Raw genomic sequence first — 24,353 nt, 5'->3', positions numbered from 1 at the left:
GTTCTATTGAGGTAGTCTTCTGATAAGTGATATATTAGGGTCTATCCATGTTTTATAACTTTACTATTTAATGCTTCTAGCCAAGTGTTACTCTAAATTGTTATTCTTTTTGTAACTATTGTTGTTTTAAATTTGAATAACACATACATTCATATGGTTCAGAAATCAAAAGGCATAAAAAAGTCAACAGTGAAAAAGTTTCCCTACTATTCCTGTTCCTTGTCGTTATAGTTCCTCTCCACCAAATCAGTAAGCCAGTGTTGTCAACCTCTTATGTATTTTTTCCAGAGATTTTTTAGTGCATGTACAAACAAAACTGATGTATATACTCCCCCCACCCCTTTACACAAATGTAACACAGTTCTGCACCTTGTTTTTTCCATAATAAAATCTATTTTGGAGATCTTTCTATATCAATATAAAATGGGCTTCTCCAGCCCTTCCTCACCCCCCCCCCCCACTTCCCCACTGTATAGTATAAAATTATATGGATGTATCAGTTTATTTAACCTGTCCCCAGTTGATGGACACTTAGATTATTTTCAGTCTTTTATTACAATACTGCTGAGATGAATAACCTACTATACACATCTTCCTGTATACATGCTAGTTTATCTGTAAGATGAATTATTGAAAGGTTGTTACTGGGTCAAAGTAAAAACATTTATAATTTTAACAAATATTGTCAAATTACCTTCCAAAAAGATTATATCAATTTACAGTCCCACAAGTAATATACGAGATGCCTGTTTTCCCAGTCCTTTCCGTTATAGGCACAAGAGCATGTAAAAATGTTTTTCCTTTTCAGTAGAATTAAACATATAAAAAGGGAATAGTGCAGTCATTATTTTTGCTAGTAGGATTCAAATGAGAATCATTTTATATGACTTTAATAAACATTTGTTTTGATGTGATAACTCTTTTTCCAGAACATTTTCCCCAACATTGTAAAAACAGAGGTGACTTCACTCAATTACACTTAACACATTAAAATTTGAGATTCTATTTTTCTTTATTCCATAAAAAATCTACCAAATCACCCAATCTGACTATTTTATTTTATATATGAAGAACTAAATCCCCAAGATCTTCCCAAATTAATGACAGAGAAAAAACTAGAACTCAAATCTTTTATTAAATAGATATTAATGTAGGGTAAGGGAGAAGGTATAATCAACCTGAGGCTGCCTCCATGTTCTACTGCAAAGAATTATCCAGGAGTAATAAAACAGAAGTAGAGATAGTTGGACTGGACAAGGGGGAAATGGGGGAACCCTGCTGAATGAAGAGGGTATGAGAAGGGAACTCCCTCTCCCCCGCTGTGTACATAGGCGTCATTATTATTGTCTATCTTTGATTTTGAATTTCTCAGGGAGGAAAACCATATCTGTTTAACAGTGTTTATTTAAAAAATGAACTAGGTACTTTTGATGATGATGATAAGCAAATCTTCATTGTAAAGATCAGTTTCTCTGAAAGGTTTCTATTTTAAAAATACCTATATTTCATGCATACCTTGATATACACAGAAGAAAATTAGTTTCTTCTTTAAAATATAAATTATTGTTTATATAATAATAAATTATTTATACAATAATATCCCAAGAAAGAGCAGAATTTTAAAAAAATTTATTATGAACTGGTATGTGGCTTATACCAATTCACCAACTTGGATATGGGTATGATGTGTAATTGTTTTGTTTCCTAAAAGATGTTGTTTATAGTAACTTATAGTGTCTTAGATGACACTAACTTGGTGGTATAGCATGATTCTTGTTGAATTCACAGCTCCTAGTAAAATCTTTAAACATCTCTTGATTGAATTGAAATGAATCCATACTGAATCATTTTCAAATTATGAGGAAATCCATTTCACTAGCTAATATAATAGTATAATAGGTTAAAGGAATATACCAAAAATACTTCGTTATCATGGGGAGAGCACTCATCTTGCAGTCAGAAGTCTGGATTGTAAATTGAAGATATGCATATTACCAGCTTTTTCTGAGAAAAATCATTTAAGGACTATGAGTCTTAGTGTTCTCATTAGCAAAGTTATTATAATATTAACTACATGTCAGGGTTGTTTCCTGTTTCATAAGAAATGAATGTTGAAAAACTAAAATTTAAGGCTCCAGAAATGTAAGATATTGGCACATATTTTCATAAATCTGTTCCTACAAGTCATTAAATATAGGTGTTAGACAATTTACTTAGAGTGAATTTTGGTATGAGGAACTTATTAATCAAAACATCTCTCAAGTCTGTGTTTTTACCCTTTCTCTTAAAGGAAAGACAGGAGAGCAGATAGGAGGTTTAACAGTTTTGAGTTTCAAAATATACATTATTTTTTTAAAAATGATTTTATTGACATATAGTTCACAAACCTTGTAATTCACATTTTTTTTTAAAGTGTGCAATTCAATGTTTGTTTTTTATTGTTCTTTGTTCATTGTCATTTTCCGCAGGAAGCGCCAGAAATTGAACCTAAGACCTCCCACGTGGGAGGCAGGTCCCAACTGCTTAAGCCACAGCCACTCCCCCCAAAATATACATTATTTTATTGTATCTTACAGCATACCCTTCCCTTGTATTTCATGCAAAGTAACTATACTTTAGTACAGCTTTTGTACTATTAGTATGTTAGCAATTTAAAATTATTTAATGGGCATTTTATCATTAGAAGTAAGAGTATAACATTTCATTGATCCTTAAAAAAAGAAATGTTCTTATAATTAGTTAAAATGAACTGATTGCAAGCACTTAAACTAATTCAGTATTTTCATTTTTTAAATTTTAGAATGAAATCATGGAAATTGCTCTGGATCAAAAAGGACTTACCATTGATAGAAAAATTGCTTTCATTGATAAAAATAGAGATCTTTATATCACCTCAGTTAAGCGATTTGGGAAGGAAGAACAAATTATCAAACTTGGTAAAAAGAATTTCATTTTAAATTTTAATTTCAGTTTTCATAAATCTTATGTGTCATAATTGTATTAAATAGCTTACTTGAAAAAATCTGAATGTTTTCATCTCATAACATTTCTAAGCTACTTGAACCCATTTTAATAGCAAGTGTTTAGCTGCTGCAGTCGAATTTGCATTGAAATAAGACATACAAATTTAAAATATAATGTTAGAGCATTCAAATATTTTCATAAAATTCTTAGATGAATTTTTGCATGTGTTTTCATCATTATGCTATCAGAAAATAGTGTCATCTATAAGAAATTAGCTTGGCCTTGTATGTGAGCTGATTTTTAAAATATATTTTAATGCTTATATATTGAAATTAATAATAATATTCTTTTCTATTAAGGAACAATGGTGCATACTTTGTCATGGAGTGATATGTGCAATATCCTTTGTGGACTTCAAGATACTCGATTTACAGTGTGGTATTATCCCAATACAGTTTATGTGGACAAAGACATTTTGCCCAAAACATTATACGAAAGGGATGCAAGGTAACATTTTACTGCATAGAATTCTATTTATTTTGGAAAATAGAACTCAAATAAATAGTGTTGTATTTTTGCCTCTAATTTCAGTCACATAAGATACCTTTCACTTTAATCAGATTGAGCTAAATAAATTGTTCAGCTAGGGCTGGCATAATGAGATTTAACTTATGGAATCAAGTTGAAAGTGTTCTATAATACAGACTATTTTGTACCTTAAAATTTTTAAGCTCTGTGTTGTTAATGGTATTTCAGAGGTTGCTTTTTCAATGTAGGCACTCAAGATTTTTCAGTGGTGTATAAAACAACATTATGACAACCAATCAACTTTTTTTTTTAAAGATTTATTTATTTTTCTCCCCTTCCCTGCCCTCCAACCCCTCCAGTTGTCTGCTCTCTGTGTCCATTCGCTATGTGTTCTTCTGTGTCTGCTTATATTCTTGTCAGCGGCACTGGGTATCTGTGACTCTTTTTGTTGCGTCATCTTACTGTATCAGCTCTGTGTGTGTGTGGCACCACTCCTGGGCAGGCTGCACTTTTTTTGCGCATGGGCTCTCTCCTTACAGGGCTCACTCCTTGTGCGTGGGGCTCACCTACACAGGGGACACCCCTGCATGGCACGGCACTCCTTGCACACGTCAGCACTGCGCATGGGCCAGCTCATCACACAGGTCAGGAGGCCCTGGATTTGAACCCTGAACCTCCCATGTGGTAGGCAGATGCTCTATCTGTTGAGCCAAATCCCCTTCCCCCAATCAACTCTTTACTCTGCCCCAAATTATCGTTTAAGACTTTCAGGAATGCATGTGTCCCTATATTTGAATTTTTTTGTTGTTATTTAGAGGTAGATAAAATATATAAGATATACTCAAAAGTTAAAATTTTTTTATATGCTTCAGAAAATCAAATGTATTTATATCCCTGACTTCTCCAAGAAATAGCTAGGCAGTCTCATATTACTGATCAAGTAGGAATACAAAGAGTACTCCAGATCGTAGCTTAGTTTTCAAATCTGTTTTGAGTTCATTTCAATATTCAAGTTCACAACTTTAGTAAAACCAAATAGATATCAAAATAAAACAGCTTATTTTTAAAAAATATTTAAACAAATAAACAGATGGTAGTTTCTTTGTTTAAAGTTTACCTTTTTTTATTATGAGAAAATAGTCTTGGAATTCAGTTTCATTTTATCAGTTTACACTTTAATTGCTTTAAAAGCTAAAGATAAGTCACAATCATTTAAAAGTGATTTACCTTAAGATTCAGGAAAAATAGGTCATTTCGGAATCTTTGTGGAATAGCTCTTAAATAAGTAATAATTTTTGCCACTTTAAACCGTTTTCATATTTTGCTCTAAATGTATACAGCAAATTAGACTAAAATATCTGTTTCAGGGAGGAAGGGCAAGATGGTGGCAGAGTAAGGAGCTCCAAGAGTCAGCTTATCCCACAGGGCAGTTAGATAGCTTACCCAGAGCTATCTAAAGCATCTGTTTTGGGGCCCCAGGAAACCAGAAGATTATCCTGGAACATACTTGAAAGTACGGAAGGAGGCAACTGCCTACCGGCAGAGAAGATTCATAAGTAGAGCACTCTATGCCATGGAGGCCAGTGCCCACAGTGCAGGCAGGCCACCTCAGGAGCTATTTCATGGCTAGAGTTGAAAATTCCATTTCCCACGAACAGGGGAGGAAGAGGCAGTTGGGCACCAACTTCAGCTACTGATTAGTAAATTCGGCTGGCTAAAGTATAATCCTAGGAACAGCTAAAGTTTGAACCTGTCCAAGTTGGAAAGAGGCCAATAGCCATCATTTTCATTCTTCTCCCAGCATGAGGGAAAGTGGAGCTGATTGAAAATCAGCTGGTAGGAACTTGTTTCTTTCCACCCAGATCAGATTGCAGCTCTACCCTAAACCTCAGCCCCAACTCTGGCAGGGAGGAAGCTGAGGCACATGTACCAGCCTCTCCCGGAAACTGCAGGCCATGCCATGGAGGCCAGTGCCCATTGTGGTGCAAGCTATCTCAGGAGCTATTCTGTGGCTGGAGTTAGGAGCTCCATTTCCCATAAATGGGGGAGGCAGAAACAATGGGCCACTGACTTCCACCTATTGATTAGTTAACTCAGTTGGCTAAAGTATAATCCTAATTACAGCTAAAGTTGGAACCTATCCAAGTTGGAAAGAGGCTGGTAGATGCCATTTTAACTCCACCCTGGTATGAGGGGAAGCGGGGCTGATTGAAAATCATAGTGAAGTTAAGGACTGGCTTCTTTCCATCCAGACTGGATTATAGCCCTAGCCTAGACTCCCACCCCACCTCTGGCAGGGAGGAAGTTGGGGGAACCTGCACCAGCTTCTCTGGGTAACTGCAGGTGCTTTTGGCTGGCACAGACCAAATAGTTGGACACCTCAGGCTCCATCCCCTCACGCCAATAGGATATGAGAGGAGTTGTTTCCTCAGTCTCTCTGGCAACTGTAGACACTTACAGCTCTCATGAACTGATTTGTTGAGTGCCTTTGATTCCATTGCCATCTCTGCCGCTCAGTAGGATAGGAGGGGGCTGGCATTGCCTCCGCATCTCTGGGCAACTACAGGCACTTTGGGCCTGCAAGAACTTGATGTTGGGCACCTGTGTCTCCATTCTCAACCCCAATAGGACAAGAGAGGGACTGTGTTTCCCCAGCCTCTCTGGGTAACTGCAGGTGCTTTTAGCCCACACAGACTGAATAGCCAGACACCTGTAGCTCCATCCCAACCCCCAAGTAGGATAGGAGGGAGCTGGAGTTCTTCTGCTTTTCCAGGCAACATCAGGCACTTTCAGCCTGCATGGCCTGGACTGGTGGGTAACTGGATCCATCCTCAAACCCCCAGTAAGAAAGGAGGGGTCTGGTGTTTCCCAGGCTTTCTGGACAACAGCAAGCACTTTTGGCCTGCATGGACTGAATTGTTGGGTGCCTGTGGATTCACTCCTACCCCATAATAGGATAGGAGGGGACTGATGTTCCCTCAGCCTCTCTGGGCAATGGCAGGTGCTCTTGGCTAAAGAGATTAATGTTGTTAAGACTCTGGTGAGCATAAAGAATTTGAAAGCATACGTAGAAAAATAGCAGATCTTATGGGAATGAAAGGCACACTAAATGAAATAAAAAGTACACTGAAGTCTTATAACAGCCGATTTGAGGAGGCAGAAGAAAGGATTGGTGAGCTTGAAGACATGACTCCAAAAGCGAACATACAAAAAAAGAGATGAAGAAAAGAATGGAAAGAGTTGAGCAGGGTCTCAGGGAACTAAATGACAGCAAGAGATGTGCAAACATACATGTCTTGGGTGCCCCAGATGGAGAAGAGAAGGGAAAAGGGGCAGAAGGAATATTTGAAGAAATAGTGGTCGAAAATTTCTGAACTCTCTTGAAGAACATAGATATCTGTGTCCAAGAGCACAATGTACTCCCATCCAAATAAATCTGAATAGACAAACTCTGAGACATAATAATCAGTATGTCAAATGTCAAAGACAAAGAATTCTGAGGGCGATAAGAGTAAAGGGATACCTAACATATAAGGAATACCCAATAAGATTAAGTGCTGATTTCTTATCAGAAACTATGGAGGCAAGAAGGCAGTGGTATCATATATTTAAGATACTGCAAGAGAAAAACTGCCAGCCAAGAATCTTATACCTGGAAAATTGTCTTAAAAAAAAAAAAAAAAATGAGGTGAGTTTATAATATCCACAGAAAAACAGAAACTAAGAGAGTTTATAACAGACTAACTTTGCAGGTAATACTGAAGGGAGTGTTACAGCTTGAAAAGAAAAGACAGGAGAGAGTGGCTTGGAAGAGTCTGGAAATGAAGATTGTATCAGTAACAATAACTAAAAATGTCAAAAGAGTGATGAGAATAAAATGACACATAAAACACAAAGATCAAAATGGGTGAAATAAGAACTGTCTTTAAAATAATAAAATTGAATGTTAATATATTAAACTCCCCAATCAAAAGACACAGACTGGCAGAATGGATAAGAAAATATGATCCATCTATAAACTGTCTGCAAGAGACTCACCTTAGACCCAAGGATTTCAATAGATTGAAAGTGAAAGGTTGGAAAAGATACACACATTAACACCCTATGTCAAAAAAAAAAAAAAGCTGGAGTAGCTATACTTATATTGGATGGAATAGACTTTAAAAGCAAAACTGTTATTAGAGACAAGGAAGGACATTATATATTAATAAAAGGGGCATTTCACCAGTGAAAGAAATAACAGTCATAAATATATATGTACCTAACCAGCTGCACCAAGATATATGAGACAAAACACTGGCAAAAGTGAAGGAGAAATAGATATCTCTATAATAATATTTGGAGAATTCAATACACTACTGTCAGCATTGGATAGAACATCTGAGCAGATAATAAAGAAACAGAGAACTTGAATAATATGATAAATGGACTAAATATAATAGACATATACAGAATATTGTACCCCAAAACAGCAGGCTATACATTCTTTTTTTTTTTAAGATTTATTTTTTATTTATTTCTCTCCCCTTCTCCCCCCCTCCGCCCCCCAGTTGTCTGCTCTCTGTGTCCATTTGATGTGTGTTCTTCTGTGACTGCTTCTATCCTTACCAGTGGCACCGGGAATCTGTGTTTCTTTTTGTTGCGTCGTCTTGTTGTGTCAGCTCTCCGTGTGTGCTGGCACCATTCTTGGGTAGGCTGCACTTTTTTTTCATATTGGGCTGCTCTCCTTACGGGGTGCACTCCTTGCGCGTGGGGCTCCCCTATGTGGGGGACACCCCTGCATGGCAGGGCACTCCTTGCCCGCATCAGTGCTGCGCATGGGCCAGCTCCACATGGGTCAAGGAGGCCCAGGGTTTGAACCATGGACCTCCCAAGTGGTAGGCGGACACCCTATCTATTGGCCCAAGTCCACTTCCCCAGGCTATACATTCTTTTCAAGTGCTCATGACTCTTTCTCCAGGGTCAACTATATGTTGGGTGACAAAACAAATGTCAATAAACTCAAAGATTGAAATTATACAAAGCATTTTCTCTAGTCATAATGAAATAAAGTTGGAAATCAAGAGGTGGAAAAAGGAAACAGTCACAAATATATGGAGATTAAACAACACACTCTTAAATAGTCAGTTGGTCAAAAAAGAAATTTTGAGAGAAATCCATAAATAACTCAAGACAAATGAAAATGAGAACACAACATGTCAGAACCTATGGGATGCAGTGAAGGTGGTGCTGAGAGGGAAATTTATAGTCCTCAGTGCTTACATTGAAAAAGAAGAAAGAGCTAAACTCAATGACATAACTATACAGCTGGAGGAACTAGAAAAAGAACAGCAAAGTAATCCCAAAGCAAGTAGAAGGAATGAAATAACAAAGATCAGAGCAGAAATAAATGAAATTGAGAGCAAAAAACAACAGAGAGAATTAACAAAACCAAAAGTGTGTTCTTTGAGAAGAATAACATAATCAACAAACCCTTAACTAGACTTACAAAGAAAAAAAAGACTATGCAAATAAATGAAAAAAAAATGGGGACATAACTAGTGACCTACAGAAATAAAAGAGATCATAAGGGGTACTATGAACAACTGTATACCAAAATCTAGACATTGAAGACAAAATGGAAAAATTCCTAGGAATGTATGAACAATCTACACTGACCCTGGAAGAAACAGAAGACCTCAACAAACCAATCACAAGTAAAGAGATTGAAACAGTCATCAAAGAACTCTACAAATTGAAAAGCCCAAGACCAGATGGTTCTAAGGGTGAGTTCTACCAAGTATTCAAAGAAGATTTAACACTGATCTTATTCAAGTTCTTCCAAAAAATTGAACAAGAAGGAATGCTACTGAACTCATTCTATGAAGTAAATATCACCTTAATACCAAAGCCAGATAAATAAGATATTATTATAATAATAAGATATTGCAAAAAAAGAAAACTACAGACCCATTTCTCTAATGAATACAGATGCAAAAATCCTCAACAAAATATTTGCTAATTGAATACAACACATTAAAGGAATTATTCATAATAATTCAAGTGCGTTTTATACCACGCATGCAACACAAGACAGTCGTCATACCACATTAATAAATCAAAGAAGAAAAATCATATGAGCCTATTGATTTACACAGAAAAGGCATTTGACAAAATATGGCATCCTTTCTTGATAAAAACATTATGAAAGATAGGAATTGGAGGAAACTTTCCTAAAATGATTAAGACCATATATGAAAAACTCTCAGCTAACATTGTATTCAATGGTGAAAGACTGAACGCTTTTCCATTGAGATCAGGAACAAGACAAGGATGCACATTGTTACCACTTTTTTATTTATTTCTTTTTTTATCTTCCCTCCTTGCACCTTGCTTGTTGTCTGCTCTTGGTGCCCATTTGCTGCATGCTCTTCTGTGTTTTTACTTGTGTTCCTTTTCTTTGTCGTTGTTGCATCACCTTGCATCAGCTCTCTGCGGTGCTTGTGGGCTGGGTGGCACTCCGCAGTGCTTGTGGGCTGGCAGCTCTCTGCAGCTTGCAGGCGAGCCTGCCTTCACAAGGAGGCCCCAGGATGTGAACCCAGAGCCTCCCATATGGTAAATGGGAGCCCAACTGATTGAGTCACAGCCACTTCCTTGTTACCACTTTTATTCAATATGGTGCTAGAGATTCTGGCTAGAGCAATCAGGCAGGAAAAGAAATAAAAGTCATCCAAATTGGAAAGGAAGAAGTAAAGCCTTCACTATTTGCAGGTGATATAATCCTATATCTTGAAAGTCCCGAAAAAGCTACAACAAAGTTGCTAGAGCTAATAAACAATTTCATTAGAGTGTAAGGATACAGGTTCAATGCACAAAAATCAGTGATACTTCTATACAATCATAATGTGCAATCTGAGGAGGAAGTCAGGAAAAAAAAATCCCATTTACAATAGCAACTAAAAGAATCAAATATTTGGGAAAAAACTTAACGGAGGATATAAACCAATTGTATTCTGAAATCTACAATGCATTGTTAAAAGAAATATTAAAAAACCTAAATAATTGGAAGAACATTCCATGCTCATGGATTGGAAGACAATATCATTAAAATGTCAAGTCTACCCAACCTGATATACAGATTCAATGCAATCCCAATGAAAATTCCACCAAATAGCCAGAAACATCTTAAAAAGGAAAAGCATGGTACTGACATAAAGATAGACACATAGACCAATGGAACCTAATTGATTATTCAGACACAGACCTTCGCATCTATGGTCAAGAGATGTTTTTTCATTTTTTATCTTTTTTTTTTTTTTTAAATACATACATCACAAAAGTGTTCCATTAAAAAATATAAGGGAAGCAGATTTCGCCCAATGGCTAGGGCGTCCACCTATCACATGGGAGGTCCGCAGTTCAAACCTGGGGCCTCCTTGACCCGTATGCAGCTGGCCCATGCACAGTGCTGATGCACGCAAGGAGTGCCCTGCCACAGAGGGTGTCCCCCACAAAGGGGAGCCCCATGCACAATGAGTGCGCTCTGTAAGGAGAGCCGCCCAGCGCGAAAGAAAGTACTGCCTGCCCAAGAATGGCACCGCACACACGGAGAGCTGACACAGCAAGATGATGCAGCAAAAAGAAACACAGATTCCTGGTGCCACTGATAAGGATGGAAGCAGTCACAGAAGAACATACAGTGAATGGACACAGAGAGCAGACAACGGGTATGGGGAAGGGGGAGGGTTGGAGGGTGAAGGGGAAATAAATAAAAAATAAATTAAAAAAATATATATATATATATAAGAGGTTCCCATATACCCCACTCCCCACACCCCCCACTCCTCCCACATCTGACAACTTCTTTAATTAGTGTGGTACATTCATTGCATTTGATGAGTACACTTTGGAGCATTGGTACACAGCATGAATTATAGTTTATGTTGTAGTTTACACCCTCTCCCAGTCCATTCAGTGGCTTATGGCAGCATATATAATGTCCTGCATCTGTCCCTGCAATATCACTGAGGATAATTCCAAGTCCTGAAAATGCCCCATTATCACACCTCTTTTTCACTATCCCTGCCTTTAGCAACTCTTATGGCCACTGTCTTCACATCAGTGATACAATTTCTACCATTGCTAGAGTCAATAATTCTATAGTAGAATACCAGTAAGTCCGCTCTAATCCATATTTTATTCCTCTATCCAGAGGACCCTGGGATGGCGATGTCCACTCCACCTCTATATCAAGAGGGGGCTTAGGTCCCACATGGCTGATGGATGTAATTCTCCTGCTTATAGCTGTAGATGCTCTTGGTTTCCTGGTGTGTTGATTGATTATCCTCACCTTCCTGTTAGCTGACCAGGGTAAGTCCAACGAACCAGAGAGTAGGTGTTGCAACATTGCTGAGGCTCAGGGCCCAGTTGGCACATAGACAGTCCATAAATTCAAGTTTTCTGAGCATACACCAACCCCAGTGCCAACCACAGGTTCAGTTAAAGTGACAGAAGGAGCATGCATAGAGAGGTCACATCTGGGTCCCTGGTCAAGTGATTTTTGACAAGCCTATCAAGCCCACCCAGCTGGGGCAGAATAGTCTTCTTAACAAATGGTGGCGGGAGAACTGGTTACCCATAGTCCATAGAAAGAAAGAGGACTCCTATTTCACACCTTCTACAAAAATTAACCCAAAATGGATCAAAGACCTAAATATAAAAGCTAGAACCATAAAGCTCCTATAAGAAAATGTAGGAAAAATCTTCAAGACCTGGTGGTAGGTGTTGCATTCTTGAACCTTACACCAAAAGCACAACCAATGAAAGAAAACATGGATATATGCAACCTTTTCAAACCTAAACACTTCCATGATTCAAAGGACTTCATCAAGAAAGTGAAAAGCAGCCCACTCAATGGAAGAAAATATGTGGAAACCACATATCCAATAAGTGTTTGGTTTCCACTCTATTTAAAGAGATTATACAACTCAACAATAAAAGAGCAAGCAATCCAATTTAAAAATGGGCAAAAGATTTAAATAGACATTTCTCCAAAGAGGAAATACAAATGGCCAAAAAGCATGTGAAAAAAATGTTCAATATCACTAGCTATTAGGGAAATGCAAATCAAAACAAAAATGAGATATCATCTCACAATGCATAGAATGGCCATGATTAAAAAAATAACAACAGAAAACAAAAATTGCTGAAGAGGATGCGGAGAAATAAGAACTCTCCTTCACTGCTGGTGGGATTGTAAAATGGCGCAGCTTTTGTGGAAGATAGTGTATTAGTCAGGGTTCTCTAGGGAACAGAATCAACAGGAACTATCTGTAAACAGTATGAGATTTTATAAGATTCTCTCATATGACCATGGGGATGCACAAGTCCAGATTATGCAGGCAGGCTGCAAACCAGGGGCTCCAATGAAAGTCCAATGAAGGTCCTTGATGAGTTTTTTGGGAGACGTTGGCTGTCCAAAGACAAGCTGAGAAATTCTCTCTGAATGCTGAAACCACTTCCGCTTTGAAGGCATTCAACTAATTGGATAAAACATCACACATTGCTGACGGCAATTTCCCTGGTTGATCGTAGATGTCATCAACCATCTATGCAGTAACTCATGATGACTAAAGCCCATAAATTTCCTTGTGTTAAATTAGCCCAGTGCTTGCTTGACCCAACAACTGGGCATAATTATCTGGCCAAGTTGACACATTAGCTAACCATCACAGACAGTTTGGCATTTCCTCAGGAAGCTAAATATAAAACTGCCATATAACTCAGCAATTCCTCTACTAGGAACATATCCAGAAGAGAAAAAAACTGACACGAACAGACATCTGCACACCAATGTTCATAGCGGTATTATTCATAATTGCCAAAAGATGGAAACAACCCAAGTGTCCATCGACCAATGAATGGATAAACAACACTTGGTATATACATGTGATGGAATACAACACTGCAGTAAGAAGAAATGAAATTGGGACACATACGTTTCATGGATGAATCTTGAAGACATTATGCTAAGTGAAATAAGCCAGACACAAAAGGACAAATGTTGCATGGTCTCATTAATATGAACTAAATACGAAGAATAAACTCATGGGGTTAAAACCCAGAGTACAAGATTAGGAGATGAGAAGGACTACTAATGTTTAATGTATGTAGAAGTGTTAATTAACTTGACTGTAAAAGTACGGAAATGGATAGAGTTGATGGTAACACGTTATAGTGAGTAGCAGCTGGTTTATAAATGGAATTGTGGCTGAAGAGGTTAGTCTAGGGATGTAAATGTCATTTGAAAGAAAGCTAGAGAATAATCTACAGACTGAATAACACAGTGAACCCAAAGGCGGATGAGGCTTGTGGTTGATGGTACAGATGCAAAAGTGTCCTTCTGTGAGCTAGAGTAGATGTACATCACTATTGCAAGGTGATGGGAATGTGGAGAAGCATGGGAAAAACACAACTGGAGTGACCTATGGACAGCAATACTGTATAATATTCTTGCATCAATGCCAAAGATGAACTGGGTTGATAATGGGGCGTTTGGAAAAAGTGTGCCAAATGTGTGCTATTGACCATGGTTGGTGGTAATAGTCTGATGATATTATCTCTTAATCTGTAACAAATATTCCACCATGGGGTGGTGTATTGGTGAAAGGATGTTCTATGGGAATTCTACACATGTACATGATTGTTTTCTTACGTTCACAACCTCTATAATAAAAATATATTAAGAAAACAAAAGACGGGGGAGAGTGTGAACTATAGAGTAAACTGTTACCCACGTGGTGCATCAGTACTCCAAAATGTGTTCACTGAGTGTGATGAGTGTGCAACAATGATTGGGTAGGTTGTTGGTGTGGGAGGAGTGGGGTTGGGATGGGGGTATATGGGAACCTCTTATGTTTTTTATAATGTAAGCTTTTTTGTGATGTATCTATCTTCAAAAGAAGACAACACAAAAATGATCGGGGTGGGAGTGTGGAGTGTGGGTTATGTGGGAACTTCATGTTTTTTTTTAATGTAACATTCTATGTGAACTATTAACTTTAAAAACTTTAAAAATAAAATAAAATAAAAATTAAAAAATTAAAAAAACAAAAGGGTGGGTTGGGGAAAAATACACCAAATATAAAATATGGACGATTGTTAGTAATAATATTTTTTAAGCTTTATTTTTTGTTTATTTCTCTCCCTCTCACCCCCTCAGTTGTCTGCTCTCTGTGTTCATTCGCTGTGTATTCTTCTGTGACTGCTTCTATCCTCATCAGCGGCATCAGGAATCTCTGTTTCTTTTTGTTGCATCATCTTGTTGTGTCAGCTCACTGTGTGTGGGCAGGCTGCACTTTTTTTGCATTGGGTGGCTCTTCTTATGGGGTGCACTCCATGCGCATGGGTCTCCCCTATGCGGGGGACACCGCTGCGTGGCTCAGCACTCCTTGCGCGCATCAGCACTGCGCATGGGCCAGCTCCACACCGGTCAAGGAGGTCCAGGGTTTGAACCGCGGACCTCCCATGTGGTAGGTGACACCCTATCCATTGGGCCAAGTCCACTTCCCAGTAGTAATATTTTGACAATGTGCTTGTATAGTTTGTAACAAATGTTTCACAACCATATAAGGTTTTGGTGGAGGAGTAATGTATGGGACCCCTGTATGATGCTATGCATGTTTGTTTTTTAAGTTCACAACTTTTACTATGCACTTATTGTTTATGTATGTTCATGTATGAATGATATACATCAATAAAAATATATATTAAAAAATCTATTTGAAAATCTACATTCTCTCTATAAATGACTTTGTGTGTGTGTTTCTGTGTGTGTGCATTTTGAAAGTTTAGACTGACTCCCCATTTTTGTCAGGGGTCCACTCCCCGAATTTGGAATGTTTTAAATATAAAAAATTTTGCTTGAAATATGACTTTCAATTGTACTCTGCTTTTTTTCAACAGTGAATTTAGTAAAAATCCCCATATTGTGAGTTTTGTTGGAAATCAGGTTACTATAAGAAGAGCTGATGGCTCACTGGTTCACATCAGCATATCACCATATCCTGCTATTCTTCATGAGTATGTAAGCAGTTCAAAATGGGAAGATGCTGTAAGACTTTGTCGCTTTGTTAAGGTATTTTACATTTCAGAACCCATAATTGTGTATATGTTGTGTATTAATTTCTCCGTAGTGACACGAAAACTTCTCTTTTTTTAAAAAAAGTCAGGCTCCCAAATTCTACCCCCACAGAGATTCTAATCCATTAGATCTGGAGTGGAACATATTTTTTTAAGTTCCTCATATGATTATTTGACAGCTAGAGTTAAGAACCTCTACTTTATATCAGCATTTCCCAACTTGGTTGAGTCCATTATTTTCCAAAACACTTTTATTGAACATTGGTTAATATCTCTTAGAATATGCTTCTCTGAAATGGATTTTAGATGCATTTTCTTACAATAAGTCTTGGTGGCAATTTGCCTTAATAGTATTGTTAGAAAGCTTCACTATTCCTCTGGTTCCTTGTAAGTTATATTCTTTGACACTTCATCAAAAATACTGGATGGTTTATAACCTTATTTAAAAAGTATATCCTAAGTTCAAATATATTCCTTTGTTAATTAGATAATTTAAAAATTTTAAACATTTTCTTCAAATGAAGTTTTCTGTTATAGTATATTTTAACAAAGTAGCCATATGAAATTTCTACATCATTAATTTTTTAAATTATTAGTTTTTTCAGTGCTATGCTAGTGACTTCATTTTTTAAATAAAAATATAATTGTTTTATGGGTATTTAAGTTACTATTTATTTTAAGGCAATTCAACTAACAGTTAAGAGAATTCTTCTCATATTTCACTTTAGGAACAAACAATGTGGGCTTGCCTAGCTGCTATGGCAGTTGCCAATCGAGATATGACTACTGCAGAAATAGCCTATGCAGCAATAGGTGAAGTGAGTAAATAACATTTACATATGTATTCGTATGGTTTTTCTTACCATAATTGGTTATATTTCTGTTAATTGTTCGCTTCAAGTATTTTTTTTCTTTTTTTAGATTGATAAGGTTCAATACATCAAATCTATAAAAGATCTTCCATCTAAAGAATCAAAAATGGCCCACATACTGATGTTTAGTGGGAACATTCAGGAGGCAGAAATAGTACTTCTTCAGGCTGGCCTTGTTTACCAAGCAATCCAGATCAATATTAATCTCTACAACTGGGAAAGGTAATAAAAATACTTTTTACCAATTCCAAAATCCAAATGACCTTGATGTATTCTTCCATCTATCATTTAGTAAATTACATTTTCTGTGTACTTAGTAGTTTCTAGTACTACGGAAGAGTTTATTTACATTTTATACTTGTGAATAGTTTGCCATTAAATATTTACACCTTCTCTGAATTTGAGATTGATTAGAAGTTGGGAGTGTGAAAAAGAGAGTTTAGTATGTCTCCCCAAATTTCTTACTTGAGTAACTGGGTAGTTGGGATAGCATTAGCACTTTTGATAGGGAAGATATTGAGTTCAGTTTTAGTTATGTTCAACTTGAAATATTTGTAACGATCCATGTAATAATAGTATATTAAATAGACCTGGAACTCATGAGAAAGGTTTAAACTGAAGATATAGATTTCGGAGTCATAAGCAAATATATAGTTGTTGATGCCAGAAGAATGGATGCAATTGCCGGGAGAATGGGTAGGATGAGAGTAGATCAACTACATTTATGGGAAGGTGAAAGAAGAGAGTCCCTGGAAAGACTGGGATAAAGCAGTCAGACAGGCAAGGAGAATACAAGCTAAGAGAGATTTGTGATGCTAAGGAGAAAAGAGCAAAGGAATTTTAGTAAAGAGTGGTCAGCTGTGGTTCTTTATCTGATACATAATTTGACTGTTGTATGTGTAGGATAGACCACTATTTTAAATTAAGAGCACCTAACAAATATAGAAGTTTGCCTTCAAAGGCAATTTTTGGTGACTGAATAGAGGAGAAAGGGACTGCACAGTAGAAAACAGGCGACCAGTTGAGACAATAGCAGGGAGAGGATGATGTCATAGAAACTGTTTAAATCCTGACAGTAAGATCCAAGAAAGGAAGAGGTTCAGGAGAGAGGAGGAAGGAGGAATAATTGATAGAGTATATATTCTGAAAAGTTTTGGAGCCATAGTTCAGGTGGAGGAAAAGCCTTAGATGGGTGGAGAATCTCCTCTTACATTGTGATAGAAGGGCATTCCTTTGGTTATAGATACATGCAGTGAATGAATACGTGTATTAGCATGGAGATGAGGAAATTTGTTCTGATGACTTATATTAATGACCTATATAACATAACACTCTGAACATTTCTTGTACCTTCTTGCCATAAGTGAAATGTAACTCTCTTCAAGGATAGTGTTTCTGTAGTAGTCCTTGGAGTCCATTTATTCTCTCCAACTCCACATTCCTTAGGATCTACTCTATGGAGTTGGTGTCCTTTTTGCCTCCCCATTGCTACTTTAAAAAATTTTACTTCCCCATTTTTTATAAATTATCTGATTCTTTGTGGCTTATGTCATGTGATCACATTTCATACTTTCCCTGCTATCCCTAAATCCTGCACCCTGCCCCAATTCATAGCAAATGAAGGCTATCAGATCTCAGGGAGAGGGAAAAAGAGGGGCAAAAAGGTATGTATAAAGGAGAAAAAGAGAATGAATACTTAATGTTCCTCCATTCCTCTTATCTACCTGGCATTTCCTTTTCCCTGTGCTTCTTGTTTCTTATCTCAACTACAAACCAGTGTTGGTCAAGTACTGGTAGACCTCTAAGTCTACCTGACAAGACAGAAAAAATTTGGAGCATCGTTCCTAGGTTTTGATTACCAGCTACACACAAAACTCCCAAATATGCACCTCATCTAACCATCCTGTCCTACCGGTATAAGTTTCCAAATCCTAATTATCCAAACTGTTTAGTCAATATTTACATTGGCTATCTCAAAGGCACTTTGAAATTTTACATGTTTGAATTCAAATTTATGTTTGTTCCCTCATAAATCTGGTGCTCTTATAGGGCAATCTATCTATATAAACCATACAGGATTCCTGTACATCCACAACCAAACATTACATTGTTGTGACACAGTTGTCACAAATGATGTAAGTACATCGTCATAATATTACTGCTATTTATAAACTCATTGTTTGTATTTGTTGTATTTCCCCCACAAACTATCCTGTCATTAACCTCATGTATTAGTATTGTATATTTGTTATAGTTCCTGAGAGAATATTCTCATATTTGTACTGTTAACCATAGGCCGTCTTCCACCATGGGGTTCAATGTGTTGTATGATCTCCTCCCTTGTATCCATCCCAAGTGTACATTTTGTGGCTCTCAATTTCATCTGAGTTGTGCTGTCATCACCTCAGTCCATTTTAGAACATTTTCACTACTCCAAAAGGAAGAGTCCTATGCCTCCTAAAACCTCCCCATTTTTTACCTTTAACATTGATATAATACCTCCTTTGCTGCTAAAATATTTCTGTATTATTGTTAACTATAGTATAGAAGTTTAATTAGTCTTCCCATGTGTAACCATATTCTTAACACCTTATAATAGAGGAACATTCTTGTATTTGTTCTGTTAATCACAATCCTCATCCACCACTGCAGTCAATATGTTATACAGTCCCTATATTATCCTCTAGCTGTCTTTCAATTGACATTAACCTCCCTGGACTACCCTCTTCAGCCACAATCACATTTATAAATTTGCAGTGTTAGTTATAATCATTGTAATGTGTTACCATTAACTCTATCCATTTCCAAACATTTACAATCAACCTTATTAAACATTCTACATACATTCAGCATTAACTCCCCCTTTTCAACCCACATTCTGTCTTCTAGTAACCTATACTCTGTAGTTTAACTCTCTGATTTTTTACTCATCCTATTTAGTTCATATCAGTAAGACAAATACAATATTAGTCCTTTTGTGTCTGGCTTGTTTCTCTCAACATAATGTCCTCAAGTTTCACCATGTTGTTATATGTATCCCAAGTTCATTTCTTTTTCTAACCTTTCACTTTCAGCCTAATTGTATCCTTGTTTCTAAGGTGAGTCTCTTGTAGACAGCATATATATGGCTCATATTTTCTTTTATCCTTCTGTCAGTTTATGTCTTTTGATTGGGGAGTTCAAGCCATTAATATTCAATGTTATTACTGTAAAGGCATTACTTAATCCATTTTATCCCTTGGCTTTCCATTGTCAAATCTTACTATTGTCTGTCTTTTTACCCTTTTAGTTACCCTTACTTAAAATCTTCTTTTCTATACTCTTTTACAAACCTTTCACCCTTGTCTTTTCATTTCAGGTTGCAGCACACCCTTTAGTAGCTCTTGAAAATCCAGTCTCTTATTGACAAACTCTCTCAGTTTTAGTTTGTCTGTGAAGATTTTATACTCACCCTAATTTTTGAAAGACAATTTTTGCCTTTATGGGCTGGCAATTTTTCTCTTTTATTACCCTCAATATATCATACCTTCTTGCCTCCATGGTTTCTGATGAGAGATTAATACTTAGTATTATTGAGGTTCACTTTTATATAATGGATTGCTTTCTCTTACTGCTTTCAGAATCCTCTCTTTATCTCTGGCATTTGACTTTCTAAATAGTAGGTTTCTTGGAGTATGTTAAGATTTATTCTGTTTGGGGTACATTGTCCTTCTTGGATATTGATATTTATATCTTTCATAACAGTTGGGAAATTTCCAGTCATTATTTCCTCAAATATTTTTCTGACCCTTTCCCATTCTCTTCTCCTTTTGGGACACATATAACCATATGTTTGTGCATTTCACACTCTCATTCAGTTCCTTGAGACCCTGTTCAATTTTTTCCATTCTTTTCTCTTTCTGTTCTTCTGTCTTTTCATGTTCAAATGTTCTGTCTTCTAACACAGTAATTTTGTTCTCTGCCAACTCAAATCTGGTATAATGTGCCTCTACTGTATTTTTTTCATTTAAAAAGTGTATTGAAGTATATCCTTCATACATGAACATATATAAACAATAAGTGTATAATAAAAAGTTGTGAACTTACAAAACAAACCTGCATAACATCATACAGGGCTCCCGTACATCACCCCAGAACCATTACCTTGCATTGTTGTTAAACATTTGCAACAAATTATGAAAGAACTTCATCAAAGTTTTACTACTAACTATAGTCCATACCTTACATTTGGTGCATTTCCCCCCCAACCTATCCTTTTATTTTTTGTTCATAAACCAAGCAATTTATCTAAGGTGTATAATCAATGGAATTTGGTATAATCACAGAGTTGTGCATTCATCACTTCAATCACTATTAGAGCATCTTCTTTATTCCAAAAACAGAAGAAAAAAATAAGAAAAACAAACCACTATCATATCCTGTATTAGTCAGCCAAAGGAGTGCTGATGCAAAATACCAGAATTTGGTTGGTTTTTATAAAGGATATTTATTCGGGATAGGAGCCTACAGATACCTGGCCATAAAGCATAAGTTACTTCCCTCACCAAAGTCTATTTTCACTTGTTGGAGCAAGATGGCTGCCAATGGCTGTGAGGGTTCAGGCTTCCTGGATTCCTTCCTTCCAGGGTCTTGCTTCTCTCTGGGTTCCTTTCTTCCTGGGACTGGCTTCTCTTTGCTTTGTGAGCTTGCTTCCCAGGGCTCCAGCTTACGTCTTCAGCATCAAACTCCAATATCAGAACTCCAACATCAGAAACCCTCAACTCTGTTCTTTGCCATACTTTTTATCTTTGAGTCCCCACCAACCAAGGGTGGGTAGATTAGGACCTAACGCCCTAATCACAACTCAATCATGCCCAAGTACAGATCAGATTACAAACATAATCCCGTATCTATTTTGGAATTCATAACCATATCAAACTGCTACATACCCATATTTTTAGCAAATCCTATGATTTGCTAAAAAAATCCTGTGATGTGCTTTGACCATTTCTATTCACTTCCAAACATTTCCAAACAACTTTTCACCAATTCTACACAGATTAAACATCAGCTTTCTATTCTCTGGTGACTGGCTTATGTTCTAACTATTAATTCCATGAGTTTGCTCATTATGTTTAGTTCCTAATAGCAAAACCATACAATATTTGACTTGCTTCACTCAACATAATGTCCCCAAGGTTCATCCATGTTGTCATATGTTTCACAACATCATTTCTTTATACAGCTGTATGATGTTCCATCATGTGTATATACCACAGTTTGTTTATCCATTTTTCATTTGAAGGACACCCGGGTTGTTTCCATCTTTTGGCAATTGTGAATAATATCACTATGAACATTGATGTGTACATGTCTGTTCATGTCACTGCTTTCAGTTCTTCTGGGTATATACCTAGAAGTGGTGTTGCTGGATCACATGGCAGAGTTATGTCTAACTTCCTTAGGAACTGCCAAGCAGACTTTCACATTGGCTGTCCCATTCTACATTCCCACCAGCAGTGAATAAGCATTCCTATCTCTCCATATCCTCTCCAACACTTTTAGTTTTCTGGTTTTTTTTTTAATAGTGGTCATTTTAGTAGGTATGAAATCATATCTCATTGTTGCTTTAATTTGCATTTCCCCAATAGCCAGTGATGTTGAGCACTTTTTTTTCATTTGTTTTTCACCACTTGCATTTCTTCTTTAGAAAAATGTCTACTCAAGTCTTTTGCCCACTTTTAAATCAGGTCATTTGTCTTTTTTTGTTGAGTTGTAGGGTTTCCTTAAATATTGTTGATATTAGACCTTTGCCATATGTGTGATTTCTAAATATTTTCTCCTGTTGAGTAGGCTGCCTTTTTGCCATTTTCAGAAAGTCCTTTAATGTGCAGAAGTATTTTAATTTTGAGGAAGTCCCATTTATCTATTTTTTTCTTTCATTGCTCATGCTTGAGCATAAGATTTAAGAGATCCCCACTACTACAAGGTCTTGTAGATATTTCCCTACATTATCTTTTTGGAGTTTTGTGATCCTAGCTTTTTCGTTTAGGTCTTTGATCCATTTTGAGTTGATTCTTGTATATGGGTATGGACCATATACAAAAGTCTTTTAGTTATGGACATCCAGGTCTCCCAGCACCATTTTATTTATTTATTTATTTTTTATTTAATTTCTCTTCCCTTACCTGTGTCCATTTGCTGTGTGTTCTTCTGTGACTGCTTCTATCCTTATCAGTGGCACCGGGAATCTGTGTTTCTTTTTGTTGCGTCATCTTGTTGTGTCAGCTCTCCGTGTATGCGGTGCCATTCTTGGGCAGGCTGCATTTTCTTTCATGCTGGGCGGCTTTCCTTATGGGGTGCACTCCTTGTGCGTGGGGCTCCCTTATGCAGGGGATACCCCTGCATGGCAGGGCACTCCTTGAGCGTATCAGCACTGCACACGGGCCAGCTCCACACAGGTCAAGGAGTCCTGGGATTTGAACTGCGGACCTCCCATGTGGTAGGTGAATCCCCTATCCATTGGGCCCAAGTCCACTTCCCCCAGCACCATTTATTGAAGAGACTGTTCTGTTCTAGAGAAGTGGACTTGGTAGGCTTATCAAATATAAGTTGACCATAGAAGTGAGGGTCCTATTTCTTTACTCTCAATTCAATTCCATTGATCAATGTGTCTATCTTCATGCTGATGCCATGCTTTTTTGACCACTGTACCTTTATAATACACTTCAAGGTCAGGAAGCATGAGTTCTCTGACTTCATTTTGTAGCCCAACATGTGGCCTGTCCTGGGAAAGATCCATGAGCACTTGAGAAGAATGTATAACCTGCTGATTTGGGGTGCAATGTCCTACATATGTCTGTCAGATCCAACTCATTTATCATATATATATATATATGTTTTTTTAAAGATTCATTTTTTTTTATTTTTTTAAATATTTATTTATTATTATTTTTTTAAATTACATTAAAAAAAATATATGAGGTCCCATTCAACCCCACCGCCCCCGCCCCCCACTCCCCCCACAGCAACACTCTCTCCCATCATCGTGATACATCCATTGCACCTGGTAAGTTCATCTCTGAGCATCACTGCACCCCATAGTCAATGGTCCACATCATAGCCCAGACTCTCTCACGTTCCATCCAGTGGGCCCTGGGGGGATCTACAGTGTCCCGTAATTGTCCGTGAAGCACTATCCAGGACAACTCCACGTCCCGAAAACGCCTCCACATCTCATCTCTTCCTCCCGTTCCCCACACCCAGCAGCACCCATGGCTACCGTTCCCACACCCATTCCACATTTTCTCTGTGGACATTGGATTGGTTGTGTCCATTGCACACCTATGTCAAGTGAGGGCTTAGATTGCACATGGGTACTGGATGCACTCTTCCCGCTTCTAGTTGTAGACACTCTAGGCTCCATGTTGTGGTGGTTGACCTTCTTCAACTCCATGTTAGCTGAGTGGAGTAAGTCCAATAAGTCAAAGATTCATTTTTAAAATTTATTTCTCTCCCCTTTCCTGACCCCCACCCCCAGTTTTCTGCTCTCTGTGTCCATTTGCTGTGTATTCTGTGTCTGCTTTTATTCTTGTCAGCAGCACCCAGAATCTGTGTCTCTTTTTTGCTGCATTATCTTGCTGCATTAGCTCTCCATGTGTGTGGTGCCATTCCTGGGCAGGCTGCACTTTTTTCACATTGGGCGACTCTTCTTACGGGGTGCACTCCTTGTGTGTGGGGCTCCCCTGCATGGCAGAGCACTCCTTGCGTGCATCAACACTGAATATGGGCCAGCTCCACACGGGTCAAGGAGGCCCTGGTTTGAACCTTGGATCTCCCACATGGTAGGCAGATGCCCTATCTGTTAGGCCAAATCCGCTTCCCCATTTA

At 37.5% G+C, this 24,353-nt stretch overlaps 1 protein-coding gene across 3 annotated transcripts in view; it reads left to right on the top strand.

Annotated features, from left to right (window-relative positions):
• The window catches only part of IFT80 (intraflagellar transport 80), a 163,454-nt gene that overhangs the window by 113,348 nt on the left and 25,753 nt on the right, over positions 1 to 24,353 (top strand). For all 3 annotated transcript variants that reach the window (XM_071214590.1, XM_071214589.1, XM_071214591.1), the window contains 5 exons: positions 2,801 to 2,936; positions 3,324 to 3,471; positions 15,436 to 15,607; positions 16,341 to 16,430; positions 16,534 to 16,706. In XM_071214590.1, coding sequence (XP_071070691.1) covers positions 2,801 to 2,936; positions 3,324 to 3,471; positions 15,436 to 15,607; positions 16,341 to 16,430; positions 16,534 to 16,706 — 719 coding nt within the window. The remainder of the gene's footprint in view (positions 1 to 2,800; positions 2,937 to 3,323; positions 3,472 to 15,435; positions 15,608 to 16,340; positions 16,431 to 16,533; positions 16,707 to 24,353) is intronic.

This window comes from Dasypus novemcinctus, chromosome 4, assembly GCF_030445035.2.
Source record: "Dasypus novemcinctus isolate mDasNov1 chromosome 4, mDasNov1.1.hap2, whole genome shotgun sequence".
Lineage (NCBI taxonomy): Eukaryota > Metazoa > Chordata > Mammalia > Cingulata > Dasypodidae > Dasypus > Dasypus novemcinctus.
Note: the sequence above shows the minus strand (reverse complement) of the source record. Positions and strands in the feature narration are given on the sequence as shown.